The 14,208-nt window shown below is 41.0% G+C and overlaps 1 protein-coding gene across 1 annotated transcript in view; it reads left to right on the top strand.

The window, feature by feature from the left end:
• The window catches only part of PSPC1 (paraspeckle component 1), an 81,172-nt gene that overhangs the window by 45,234 nt on the left and 21,730 nt on the right, over nucleotides 1-14,208 (top strand). The window contains 1 exon segment of the mRNA XM_017886459.1: nucleotides 7,959-8,064. Coding sequence (XP_017741948.1) covers nucleotides 7,959-8,064 — 106 coding nt within the window.

Raw genomic sequence — 14,208 nt, 5'->3', positions numbered from 1 at the left:
GTGCCACCATGCCTGCCCCTTGTGCTGTGAGGCATGTGCCACCATGCCTGCCCCTTGTGCTGTGTGTTGTGGCTTTTTCTACCGAGAGGCCCTAGAAGCTTCAGTAGCAGTGAACATAGCTGGTGCCTTGATGTTTAATAATAATTGTTACAGACAAACTTTTTTGATGGATGCCAAAGTTGGTGGGCAGAAACTTGAGAAACAGGGTTTTTGCATAGCCTCAAATTTGTATTATGTACAAATGGAAAAAATATTAAAGTGGAGAAACCCAGTAGACACCACCGTAACCAAACACTAAATTTTGTATCACCTGTAATAAGACAGTTGACATCAGGAGCCCCTTGATAGGATTCACTGAATGGGATATAACATTATTTCTGTGATATTCTTGCCAGATATGTATAATCATTCCAGTCATGAGAAAATTTCAGACAAACCCAAATTTAAGGACATTCTACAAAATAATCATCAGTTCTCTTTAATAGTGTCAGGTTCGTGAAAGATAGAAAGACTGAACTGTTACAGACTGGTGGAGACTAAGGAGAAATAACAACTAAATACAATGTGGGATTCTGGATAAGTTCCTGGAACAGAAGAAAGGTGTTAGTGGGCCTGTAGTCCCAGCTCCTTAGGAGGCTGAGGTGGGCGGATGGCTTGAACCCAGGAGTTCTGGGCTGTAATGCACTATGTTGATTGGATGTCTGCATTAAGTTTGGCACCAATTTGGTGACCTTCTGGGAGCAGGGGACTTCCAGGTTATCTCAGGAGGGGTGAACCGGCCCAGGTCAGAAATGGAGTAGGTAGAAACTCCCGTGCTGATTAGTAGTGGGATAGTGCATGTGAATAGCCACTACACTCCAGCCTGGGAAACACAGCAAGACCCTGTCTCATAAAACAAATAAACACAAACAAAGAAAAAAACATAGTAAGGCCCTGTCTCTTTAAAAATAGTGGGGAAAGTGGTGAAATTTTAATAATGTCTGTAGTTAATTATAATATTGTGCCAGTAGTCATTCCTGGTTTTCATAATTTTTTACTGTGGTTATACAAGGGGTTAATATTAGGGGAAGCTCGTGAGGCACATAGAGGATAGGTTGCTGATTTAATCATAGGCCGAGATATGGAATGCTTGTTGCAGATGTGGTAATTTTTTATTGCTTGATTTTTTTTTATTATGTTATCTCAGTATACAAGGGCATCAGATTCAATTTAAAATTCAATTAACTGAAAATAATATGAGGTGATCATTTGATGAGTAACTTTTATATTTGGCTAAATTCTAGTAAATACAGGGAGTGATAAATCTGTTACAGTCTTAGTTTTGCCTGGTGGCTGGGGAGTCTCTTTTGAAATTAGCTATAAGAATCTTGATTTAAGAAGTGTGAACAACTTGCCTTAAAATTGAGTAGTTTTTGGCCGGGTACAGTGGCTCACGCCTGTATTCCCAGCACTTTGGGAGGCCGAGACGGGCGGATCACAAGGTCAGGAGATTGAGACCATCCTGGCTAACACAGTGAAACCCCGTCTCTACTAAAAATACAAAAAATTAGCTGGACGTGGTGGCGGCGCCTGTAGTCCCAGCTACTCGGGAGGCTGAGGCAGGAGAATGGCGTGCACCTGGGAGGCGGAGCTTGTAGTGAGCCGAGATCGCGCCAGTGCCCTCCAGCCTGGGCCACAGAGCGAGACTCTGTCTCAAAAATAAAAAAAATTTTTTTGAGTAGTTTTGCAGTATGTATAAAGCAAAAAAAAAGATTATGTCTAGGAACTCATATATATTTGCAAGATGGAGCAAGTGAAGAAAATTGTCACAAACTGAAGAGATGTATCTGCCTGAGACTGCTACCAAGCAAGATAGCTTTATTTGTTAACAAGCCAAATAATCTGAGCTCTGCCTTTGTGTTTTACCTTAGTTGGAAGATAGAAAAATTGGCCTAAGACAGTACATTTTGAGAGGAATTTGTTTGGAGTTCACAAGTTTCTGGTTTGACTTTCAGTGCTATAAATACATTATTTAGTTTTTCATAGGTAACTTAATTCTTCAGAGGTTGTGGCAGGTACTGAAGGAAGACCAGGATGAAGGGCTTACATGAACTGGTTCAGCCTGTGACTTGACCACTTAGTGGTTATTCGTTTGTTTTGTTCGTTCACTTACTCCTTCGTTCCTTCTCTCTCCACCCATTTACTCACCTACCTACTTCCTTTTTTGTTTGTTTTTTTGAGACAGTTTCGTTCTTGTCGCCCAGGCTGGAGTGCGTTGACGCGATCTCGGCTTGCTGCAACCTCTGTCTTTTGGGTTCAAGTGATTCTCCTGCCTCAGCCTCCCGAGTAGCTGGGATTACAGGCGCCCACCACCATGCCTGGCTAATTTTTGTATTTTTAGTAGAGATGTGGTTTTATCATGTTGGCCAAGCTAGTCTCAAACCCTTGACCTCAGATGATTAGCCCACCTTGTCCTCCCAGAGTGCTGGGATTACAAGCGTGAGCCACTGCATCTGGCCCCACTTCCTTCCTTCCTTTTCTTTTTTTTTTTTTGAGTTGGAGTCTCGCTCTGTGGCTCAGGCTGGAATGCAGTGGTGCGATCTCAGCTCACAGCAGCCTCCGCTTCCCAGGTTCAAGCGATTCTCCTGCCTCGGCCTCCTGCGTAGCTGGAATTACAGGCGCACGCTACCATGCCCGGCTAATTTTTATATTATTATTATTATTATTATTATTATTATTATTATTATTATTTGAGAAGGAATCTTGCTCTGTTGCCCAGGCTGGAGTGCAGTGGCACAATCTTGGCTCACTGTAACCTCGGCCCCCCAGGTTTAAGAGATTCTCCTGATTTAGCCTCCCAAGTAACTGGGATTATAGGTGCCTACCACCACACCAGGCTAATTTTTGTATTTTTAGTAGAGACAGGGTTTCACCATGTTGGCCAGGCTCGTCTCGAACTCCTGACCTCAGGTGATCCGCCTGCCTTGGCCTCCCAAAGTGCTGGGATTACAGGCGTGAGCCACCGCGCCTGGCCCCCACTTCCTTTCTTAAGTTACTTAGCAAATTATTATAAAGCCCTTCTTATATCTTAGGCTCTGTGTTGGATGTAGAGCCATAGTGCCAGATAATAACAGCAAGGAGGTTTTATCCAGTAGGAATCTTTCAGAATCCTGCAAAAATATTTGAGTCCTGTAAATAATTAATGGACCTCAAAATAAAACAAATTTTAAAATTGAAATTTTTTTTAGTTTTCAATTAAATGTAACATGAAGGATGTTAAAATTTGTCATAATTATTAGTTTTTCTCTCCTTAGTAGTTCCATTTGTGAATATAACCTAGGAAGTAATCCTTGACCTGAAGAGGTAATTTATATAATTATAAAGGTAGTCATTAAAGCATTTGTGGAGTAGAAATAATTGAAAGCAAACGTATATGGACAACAGGATTGCTTCCGTTTGCTGTCATTAAATTTAGATTATAGATCATCTGTGTGGTATAATCACAAGGTCAGTGCTCCTGTTCCTCCAATCATTTCCAGTGTGGTATAATCTTTTTCATACCCTCTTCTATGGTTATAAAAATGATTCTTATTTTTTAGACAGAATCTCACTCTGTCACCCAGAATGGAGTGCAATGGTGTGATCATGGCTCCCCACAGTCTCATCTTCTGGAGCTCAAGTGATCTTCCCACCCTAGGCTCCCTAGTAACAGGGAGTATAAACCTGTGCCACCATGCCTGCCATATATATATATATATATTTTTTTTTTTTTTTTGAAGCGGAGCCTTGCTCTGTCACCCAGGCTGGAGTGCAGTGGCATGATCTCAGCTCACTGCAACCTCTACCTCCCAGGTGTCAGTGATTCTCCTACCTCAGCCTCCTGAGTAGCTGGGATTACAAGCGCGTGCCAACACGTCTGGGTAATTTTTTTGTATTTTTAGTAGAGATGGGGTTTCACCACGTGGGCCAGGCTGGTCTTGAACTCCTGACCTCAAGTGATCTGCCCGCCTCGGCCTCCCAGAGTGCTAGGATTACAGACATGAGCCACTGCGCATGGCCCTGGCTAATATTTTCTATTGTTTGTGGAGAGAGGCTGTCACTCAAGTGATCATCCCACCTTCACTTCTGCCTCCGCCTCTGAAAGTGCTGGGATTACAGGTGTGAGCCACCAAGTTTGGCCATAAAAATGATTGTTAAAAGCAGTAATAGGAGGCCGGGCGCGGTGGCTCAAGCCTGTAATCCCAGCACTTTGGGAGGCCGAGACGGGCGGATCACAAGGTCAGGAGATCGAGACCATCCTGGCGAACACAGTGAAACCCCGTCTCTACTAAAATATAAAAAACTAGCCGGGCGACGAGGCGGGCGCCTGTAGTCCCAGCTACTTGGGAGGCTGAGGCAGGAGAATGGCGGGAACCCGGGAGGCGGAGCTTGCAGTGAGCTGAGATCCGGCCACTGCACTCCAGCCTGGGCGACAGAGCAAGACTCTGCCTCAAAAAAAAAAAAAAAAAGCAGTAATAGGAATCCCATTCTTTTCGTTGCCCTTTGTCCTGACATTTGCATCGCAGACATTCTTTCTTGCCAGTAGATAGTAATCTACCTCTGTAACAGATGTGTTTCTTGTCTCCCAAGGTGTCATTGAACCTTGTTTCCCATTTATAACTGATTAATGTGTCCTTGACCTTTTGCTTTTATAAATAATGCCACAGAATATATCTCTGTATACATATGTCCCTGCACATTTGTGCATACATTTCTGTTTACTGGAAATAGGTTTGTTCATTTAAAATTATGTGGTAGAAGTTGGCCCCCAACAAGGTCACTATGTCTCCTGTAATTGTCTTTGTAATTTGGAAGCTTTGAGACTAAAAGTTTTGGTGTTTTTTTTTTTCTTTTTCTCTTTCTTTTTTTTTTTTTGAGATGGAGTCTCGCTGTGTTGTGCAAGCTGGAGTGCAGTGGCGCAGTCTCAGCTGTCCGCAACCTCCGCCTCCTGGGCTCAAGCGATTCTCCTGCCTCAGCCTCCCGAGTACCTGGGATTACAGGCATGCACCACCGTGCCCAGCACATTTTTGTATTTTAAGTAGACACAGTGTTTCGCCATGTTGCCAGGCTAGTCTTGAACTCCTGACCTCAGGTGATCCGCCTGCCTCAACCTCCCAAAGTGCTGGGATTACAGGCGTGAGCCACCGCACCGGACCAAACGTTTTTCTGTGTATCCTTATTCATTCAAGTGGCAATCTGACGTGAATCCATTTGCTGGCAAAGGTTGATCTGAACTCCTGTTATGTGAAACCTTTATTATCTCCAGACTGTGAATGTTTTATCTTACTGCAGAAATATTACGTGGATGATTGTGGGATGCTGCCCCAGATCCCACTAAGCGTATAAGTAGTATTAGTATATTATTAGTATATTGACCCTTTTTATAAGTAGTATTAGTATGAGTATATTGACCCTTTTTAAAATGAGTAAAACTGAGTTTCAGCACATTTGGCCTTACTGGATCTTCCCATCCCCATACATACCCATGAATGTGAAGTATTTTCTTCACAGTAAAATGTATGAAATGTGTTAATATCCAGGAAAAGGATTCATCAATTTACTTAAAGATTATTTTTAAGGATTATACTAAGAGTTGTATTTTAGAGGCAAGACAACAATCTTAAAATAGTCCAAATTTTGCTCGAAATCCCTTAGGAACATTTTTGTTCATGTGGCCTGACGTGAAGTTCTGAGTTTTTTCTCTGGCAGTAGAAGAAATCACCGTATTTTTTTTTTTTTTTTTTTGAGACGGAGTCTCGCTCTGTCGCCCAGGCTGGGGTACAGTGGCATGATCTCGGCTCACTGCAAGCTCTGCCTCCCGGGCTCACGCCATTCTCCTGCCTCAGCCTCTGGAGTAGCTGGGTCTACAGGCGCCCACTACCACGCCCGGCTAATTTTTTGTATTTTCGGTACAAACGGGGTTTCACAGTGTTAGCCAGGATGGTCTTGATCTCCTGACCTTGTGATCCGCCTGCCTTGGCTTCCCAAAGTGCTGGGATTATAGGCGTGAGCCACCACGCCCGGCCATCACCATATCTTTTAATTAGTGGACTCAGATTTAGCAGGAGTGTTGTGCAACAAACAAGAACAAGGTATCTTGAAATTTGAGAGGTTGCAATTCTAAATGTAGGAAAAGTACGTTATAAGAGAAACGTACTGGAAAACGAGACCTAATAAAGGGGCATCAGCTTTATATAGCCTTCACTATTTAAATTTCTGTTACAGTTTTATTGGTGGGTGGGCATACACGTTGAGCATCTATTATGGGAAATGTTTAACACCAGAAGAAGTATTTTGGATTTTTTCACATTTTCAGTATTTGCATTGTGTTTACCAGGTGAGCATCCTAAATCTGAAATGCTCCAGTGAGCATTTTTTTAAACATCATGTTGGCTATAAAGAAGTTCCAGCCGGGGCGTGGGGGCTCACGGCTGTAATCCCAGCACTTTGGGAGGTTGAGGCGGGCAGACCACTTGAGCCCAAGAGTTTAAGACCAGTCTGGGCAACATGGCAAGACCCTGTCTCTAGAAAAGTACAAAAATTATCTGGGCATAGTGGCACGTGCCTGTAGTCCCAGCTACTTGGGAGGCTAAGGTTGGAGGATTGCTTTGAGCCTGGGAGGTCAAGGCTGCAGTGAGCCGAGCTGAGATTGGTACACTACACTCCAGCATGGGTGACAGAGTAAGACCCTGTCTCAAAAAAACCCCAAAAATCCAGATTTTGGAGCATTTCATATTTAGAAAATTCGGAAATGCTTTCAGATTTTTGGATTAGGGAGACTCAACCTGTGTATATTTGAATTTGCATTGGTTTAAATGCCAATATAATGTGAGTCTGTTACTTCAATATTACTATGTAGGTTTTTCCTCTTAATCATTTATAACTTCATGACTGATTTCATCGTAATCCTGCTATATGTAGATAGTGATTTTCCTTTGAAGACACCTGTAGTGCAGGGATCAGCGAACCTTCTGGAACTAGATATTAAATATTTCAGGCTTTGGAGGTTACATTGCCTCTGTCTCAGCTACTCACTGCTTTAGCCCCAAAGTAACTGTAGACAGTAATGTAAATGTTTATGCTATAACACTTCATTTCTAAAAACAGATGTGGGCTGACACCTGCTTCAGGGGATTTCTTTTAGTGGGTTGATGAGAATGGGGAGAGAGGAGTTGGCAAGGCTTCCTTTTGGAAATAGGATTTTTGTCTCGACATTGTGGTTTTTTGAGGTGGCTTATCTCTGGAGATGTTCTGAGTGCCTTTAAGAACTGTGCAATGTCAGTGATAGATCAGTAGATCTGACTTTTTCCCTTTTTTTTTTCTTTTTTTTTTTTTTGAGACAGGGTCTCACTGTTGCCCAGTCGGGAGTGCAGTGGGGCGATCTCCGCTCACTGCAACCTCTGCCTCCGGAGTTCAACCTATTCTGGTGCCTCAGCCTCTCGAGTAGCTGGGATTATAACACACCTGGCTAAATTTTGTATTTTTCGTAGAGATGGGGTTTCACCATGTTGGCCAGGCAGGTCTTGAATTCCCGACCTCGGGTGATCTACTCGCCCCAACCTCCCAAAGTGCCGGGATTACAGGTGTGAGCCACCATGGCTGGCTGAGATTTTTTCCTTTTTATAGTAAGAGAGTACATGTTTCAGCTTTTTTTTTTGACTCTTAATTTCTTGAATATACACAATTAACTATCCTAGGTTATGATTTTACTTTGTTTTTCTGATTTACCTTAGCTAAGTTACTTTATGTCTTTGGCTTATTTGATTTATTAAAGGCTTGGAGTGACATAGAAGGAAGGTAAATTTAGGATGCTATGACCAGCCATGATGACAGGTGTGGAATAATGTGATTGCATAAATGATTTTATTTTACATGCAATAAAATGTCCAATGACAGCTCACATGTCACGATGCTGACATTTTTATTTAAAACATTTTCAGACATGAGGAGGAGCATCGGCGGCGTGAGGAAGAAATGATCCGACACAGAGAACAGGAGGAACTGAGGCGACAGCAAGAGGGCTTTAAGCCAAACTACATGGAAAATGTAAGTAAACTACTGGTTAACTAAAATTATTTTATATTTTCAGGTTTATGATGTATATTTAGAATTCTTTAGATTTTGGTTTATACAGTGGTCTTTTCTAATCTTTCAAAATTTATGATGTTTGATAAATTAGTGATTTTCTTAACCTCTCATGCGTGGTAAAGTAAAATTAGTTTGAAGATAATGTTTATGTTTTATGAAGTGGATGTCGTATTTTTTCCTATTATTTTAGTTGATATTTAAAAAACATGCTATTAAATTAGAAATCTTGATATATACATCATTTCCACTTGACTGATTTTCACCATATAGGAATATTGAAACATCTTTATTTTGGAAGATTTCAGACATGTACAAAAGGATTCTAGTGTGTACTCATCATCAGCCATAACACTTATATGGCCGATCTTTTACATCTTTAAGTATAGCCACTTTATTTCCCAATTTATTTTATTTGAAATACCTGACTTCATATAATTTTATTATTTTCAGTATGTCTAAAAGATGAAGACTTTTAAAAAAACCTTTATCATATTTTAAAATGGTCAGTTCTTTCATTTTAACTAATTAAAGCCCAGATTTTCACAGGTCTTAAATTATTATTTTTTTAAACATTTGATTTCTTTGAATTGGCTGATATATCCAGCCTCTTTTAGTCTAGGTTTTCTCTTCCTGTCTTTAATATTTTATTTACCTTTTTTTTTTGAGCCGGAATCTTGCTTTGTCAACCAGGCTGGAGTGCAGTGGTGCAATATCAGTTCACTGCAACCTCTGCCTCCCAGGTTCAAGCAGTTCTCCTGCCTCAGTCTCCCAAGTAGCTGGGATTACAGGTGCGCGCCACCACACCTGGCTGATTTTTGTATTTTTAGTAGAGATGGGGTTTCACTCTGTTGGCCAGGCTGGTCTCGAACTCTTGACCTCAAGTGATCTACCCACCTCAGCCTCCAAAAGTGCTGGGATTACAGGTGTAAACCGCCATGCCTGGCTGACATTTCTAAAATAGATCATCTGTTGTTTCATAAGATTATGCTCATAGAAAAGCATTAGGTGACAATATACCTTCTTTTCTAGTAGCTTCTTAAAGTGTGTATCACATACTTGAAGCATCATGATAAAATTAATTGGCTAGAGTGTAAGTTGGCAAGCTATAGCCTGGGACCACGGCCTGGTTTCTATTACTCCACCACAGAGATACTGATGGTGTTTATGTTTTTAAAGGGTTATTGCAAAAGAAAGAAGAAGATTAGAAATGACTTGTGACCCACAGTAACTTAAAATATTTGCTTTCTGACCTTTTTATAATGTCTGTGGAAACCTGGGCTGGAATCTTTATTTATTTATTTTTTTCATTTTAAAATTAGTATTTATGGTAGATAGACCGCAAAGTCACTATGCTCTTAACTTTTTGGTTTCAAATAGTATGTAAATGAGGTGTCCATGTTTCAAATAGTATGTAAATGAGGTGTAATAATTGTGTAACACTGACTAGTGTTCTGTTAGTTTTTTTGTGATTAGAAATGATACGAATCTGCACAAGTTTTTCATTATTTTGGTGTCAGTTTTATTTGGTTCCAAGCTTCACAGTGCTTCTTATTACTATAAAGTTAATCAAGTACTAAACGCAATATGAGTGAAAGCTCTACCTATCTCAAATATTTTGTGTTAATGGTAATATATTAATAGGAAAACATTGTATTAAGAATGCATTGAGGCCATTCTGTCAGTTGTTCTTCATTTACTTTGAAAACTGTCTTTGGAGAAAATTGTTAAACAATTTTAATGCTGTGTGTGTGTGTGTGTGTGTTTTTTTTTAAGCTTTGAAATTAGGCCCTCTTATGTGCTTTCTCTTATTTCACTGTTCAGTTTAAAGGGAGGAATCAAATGGTAAGTGTTCAACTTGTCCAAGTAATGAGTAAAGTTGATTTTCTTCGTTAATTTTAAGATGCCACCTCTCTCTTCTTGTCTTCCTAATAGAAATAGTCCAACACAACTAAGATTTACGGGACTTTCAAGTATAAAATAAATACTGATTTACATATTTCATGTTTGAAATAATAATTTCATGTAACAAAGAATGAGGGAAAACACTTGTCATATCTGGTCATCTTTTTCTTTGTCAGCCTTCAACTTGACCATAATTTTATGACACATGGGAATATATTTTTAAGAGTTTCAAGCATATAAGCCAGTACTTCATCAATATCAGTTGTCATTTTATTTAATACTTTATTTTCCTTAGAAGACAAACTTTTGATAATTGCTATTGAATATAAATTAAACGACATTTTTTACTCATTTAGTATAACATTCAACTGCCTTAAGAATTAATACATTTTTATAATATGTCTGAATTGCATTTAGGTTTGTCTTTACCATAATATAGAGTGTATTTGATTTTTTTTCCAGGCAGTATTTACTAAGTGGAAATTTTCTACTTATCACAATTTTTGGACACATTAAAAGCGATTATTCTGGAAGCAATGAGAATTTTATAAGACTGTTTTTTATAATTGTCTTGTGATTGTTTTCATATTAGGTTACTCCACCACCTGTAGATTAAATAGTTTAAACACTTCAGTACTTACCAGTCTTTATTTATGGGAAAAATTTGCATTGGAGTAAATGACAGATGTTAGTTCTAGCATTTTGTTGGTGCAGTTTCTTGGAGTATGCTTTCTGGGAAAATGTTAATGTCATGAAAATATCCAAATGTCCATCTTATTTTAGCTTTAGTTGTTGTATCATGTAGTTATGAAATATTTGAGTTAGGAATATTGGGGTGATGTTTAAATTTTATGTTACTTGGTTTTAAAATCTGAGAAGTTTCTTTCTTTTTTTTTTTTTTTAATTTATTTGTTGAGACAGAGTTTCGCTCTTATTGTTCAGGCTGGAGTGCAATGGGATGATCTCAGCTCACTGCAACCTCTGCCTCCTGGGTTCAAGTGACTCTCCTGCTTCAGCCTCCCGAGTAGCTGGGATTACAGGTGCCTGCCACCTTGCCCAGCTAATTTTTGTATTTTTGGTAGAGATGGGTTTTCACCATGTTGACCAGGCTAGTCTCGAACTCCTGACCTCAGGTGATCCGCCTGCCTTGGCCTCTCAAAGTGCTGGGATTACAGGCATCAGCCACCACGCTTGGCTGAGAAGTTTCTTTTTCTTGTATGGTACTTATTAATGCTTGCCTCTTCAATAAAGAAAAGAGTAATTCTTCATACCCTTTTCAGATTTCCTGCATTCAGCTAAATATATACCTGACTTGCTATTAAAGCTTATTAGTCCCATTTGACTAGTTGGGAATAGCCCTAAGTATTTCAACACAGTTTATTCAACACATATAATAAACTTGAAAATAAAGGTATGTTATATGCTAAGGCAACAGTTGGTCTCAGTTGTATTTCCTTGCTTGTCAGAGGCATTCCATTGTAGCACCCAAGGGACTGTGAGGCCAGAAGGATTAAGGGAATGTTGGCAGAGGCTAACAGTGTAGTGCTTCGTCCAAGGACAGTGCAAAAAATGTGTGTTTTTTTTTTTTTCCTTTTAGAGATGGGGTCTTGATATGTTGCCCAGGCTGGGCTCAAGCAGTCCTCCTTCCTCATCCTCCTGAGTGGCTGATACAACAAGCATATGCCACTGTGCCCAGCAGAACAGTGTTTTTGCAATGTACATAGTAAACACTCAAGGAGCTTTTAAAAAATGTAGGTTCCTAGATCATACTACAAAAAACAAAAAATTGGTGTGTTTTTTGATCCAGGTAGATTGTAATACATTGATCTTTGATCACGTTTTTTTGCTAATTCCAGTAGTTTTCAACCTTGCAATATATTTGTGGAACTTAAGGAAAAATGTCTGAGATTCAGTCCACCAAGTATTTTGATTCAGTATGTGTAGGTTGGTACCAGGAGATCTACATGTCAAAGAAAACTCTACACCTTGCTTATTTCTTTCTGTTAGCAGAGATTCAAAACTACTGGCCTTGTATTGAAATGAGACGTACTGAAATGAAAACAGTTGAATTTTTCGTGGGTCCTGGGAGTGTTAGTGGAAGGCATGCTTGATGTGGTTCAACATGGCATCAGATTTATATAGGATGCAATTTGTTTATTGATGGTATCTTGCTGTGTTGCCCAGGCTGGAGTGCAGTGGCTATTGACAAGTGTGATTATAGCACACTACAGCCTCAAACTCCTGGGCTTAACTACCTCAGCCTCCCAAGTAGCTGGGAGAGTAGGCATGCTGCTGTGCCCATCTTTCTTTGTTTTTTTCTCTTTTGATTGTGTCTCCCTATGTTACCCACGCTGGTCTTGACCTCCTCGAGCTATCCTCCTGCCTCAGCCTCCTGAATAGTGGGACAATAGTTGCCTACCACTGCATATGGCTATATATCCATCTTTAGAACATGGTTTAAACAATATGACATTCTATGTGAATAGTTCCCTGCAGAATTTGGGTGTGGCAACCTTGATTTGGGGTTTCAGACTGTATGTGCAGGACATACTATCTCAAACTATGCATTAATTTTTCATGCATAGTTGTTGTAGTTTTAATTGTCTCATCCAGACCAGGGGTTGACAGCCTAGAGTAGACCAGGCTCAGTTCACAGGCTGCCTGTTTTTGTAATACTTGTCTTTATTTGTTTTGTTTATGACTTCTTTGCCCTACAAAAACTGATTTGAGTAGTGACACCACTATATGAGACTGTATTGAGACTCCATGGCCTGCCAAGCCTAAAAAATATTTACATCTGGCCCTTTACCTGAAGTGTTTGCTGACCTCTGATTTAGAGCCAATCTGAGAGTTGAAGGGAATCTATAAAAAGTGGCTCATGTTAACCAAACTCATAGAACTCGTGAAGAATAATGCAAATCTATTCATTTATATATTCTTTTCCAGTGTTTTTAGAAGGCTCACTGAGCACAGTCCCTCATATTCCAGATCCAAGGATTCCTGAGGAATCCAAATTAATATTCAGAAGGTTCATTGGTAGTCATTGTTATAAACCAGAGCAAAAGTTATGAGAAGAAATGGTAAAGAGTCACTGCCTTGCAGCTGATACCTGGGATTTTAAAATCTTTTTTTCCTTTTTGAGACGGAGTCTTGCTCTGTCGCCCAGGCTGGACTTCAGTGGTGCGATCTTGGCTCACTTGCAACCTCTGCCTCCTGGGTTCAGGTGTTTCTCCTGCCTCAGCCTCCCAGGTATCTGGGATTAGAGGCGTGCGCCACCACGACTGGCTAATTTTTTATTTTTTATTTATTTATTTTTTTGAGGCGGAGTTTTACTCTTGTTGCCCAGGCTGGAGTGCAATGGCACAATCTCGGCTCACCGCAACCTCTGCCTCCCAGGTTCAAGCAATTCTCCTGCCTCAGCCTCCCTAGTAGCTGGGATTATAGGCATGTGCCACCACACCCAGCTAATTTTGTATTTTAGTAGAGACGGGGTTTCTCCATGTTGGTCAGGCTGGTCTCGAACTCCCGACCTCAGGTGATCCACCCGCCTCGGCCTCTCAGAGTGCTGGGATTACAGACGTGAGCCACTGCACCTGGCCTTTTGTTTTGTTTTTTTTTTTTTTGGAGACCGGAGTCTCCGCTCTGTCACCCAGGCTGGAGTGCTGTGGCCGGATCTCAGCTCCACTGCAAGCTCTCGCCTCCCGGGTTCAACGGCCATTCTCCTGCCTGCAGCTCCCCCCGGGTAGCTGGGACTACACGTCGCCGCCACCTCGCCCCGGGCTAGTTTTTTGTAGTGTTTAGCAGAGACGGGGTTTCACCGTGTTAGCGCAGGATGGTCTCGATCTCCTGACCTCGTGATCCGGCCCCGTCTTGGCCCTCATGGCCAAAAGTGCCTGGGATTACGGCTTTGAGCCACCGCGCCCGGCCCTATTTTTTAAGACTGAGCCTCGCTGTCTCACCAGGCTGGAGTTCACTGACACGATCTCAGCCCAGTCCAACCCCTGCCTCCGGGATTCGAGTGATACTCCTGCCTCAGCCTCCCAAATAGCTGGGACTACAGGCACGTGCCGCCACACCCGGGTAATTTTTGTATTTTTCGTAGAGATGAGGTTTCACCATGTTGGCCAGAATGGTCTCGATCTCTTGACTTCAGGTGATTCGCCTGCTTGGCCTCCCAAAGTGCTGGGATTACATGCGTGA

Source organism: Rhinopithecus bieti, unplaced genomic scaffold (genome assembly GCF_001698545.2).
Source record: "Rhinopithecus bieti isolate Rb0 unplaced genomic scaffold, ASM169854v2 scaffold_1014, whole genome shotgun sequence".
Taxonomy (NCBI): Eukaryota; Metazoa; Chordata; class Mammalia; order Primates; family Cercopithecidae; genus Rhinopithecus; species Rhinopithecus bieti.
The sequence above is the reverse complement of the archived record's forward strand: the minus strand, read 5'-3'. Positions and strand labels throughout refer to the sequence as shown.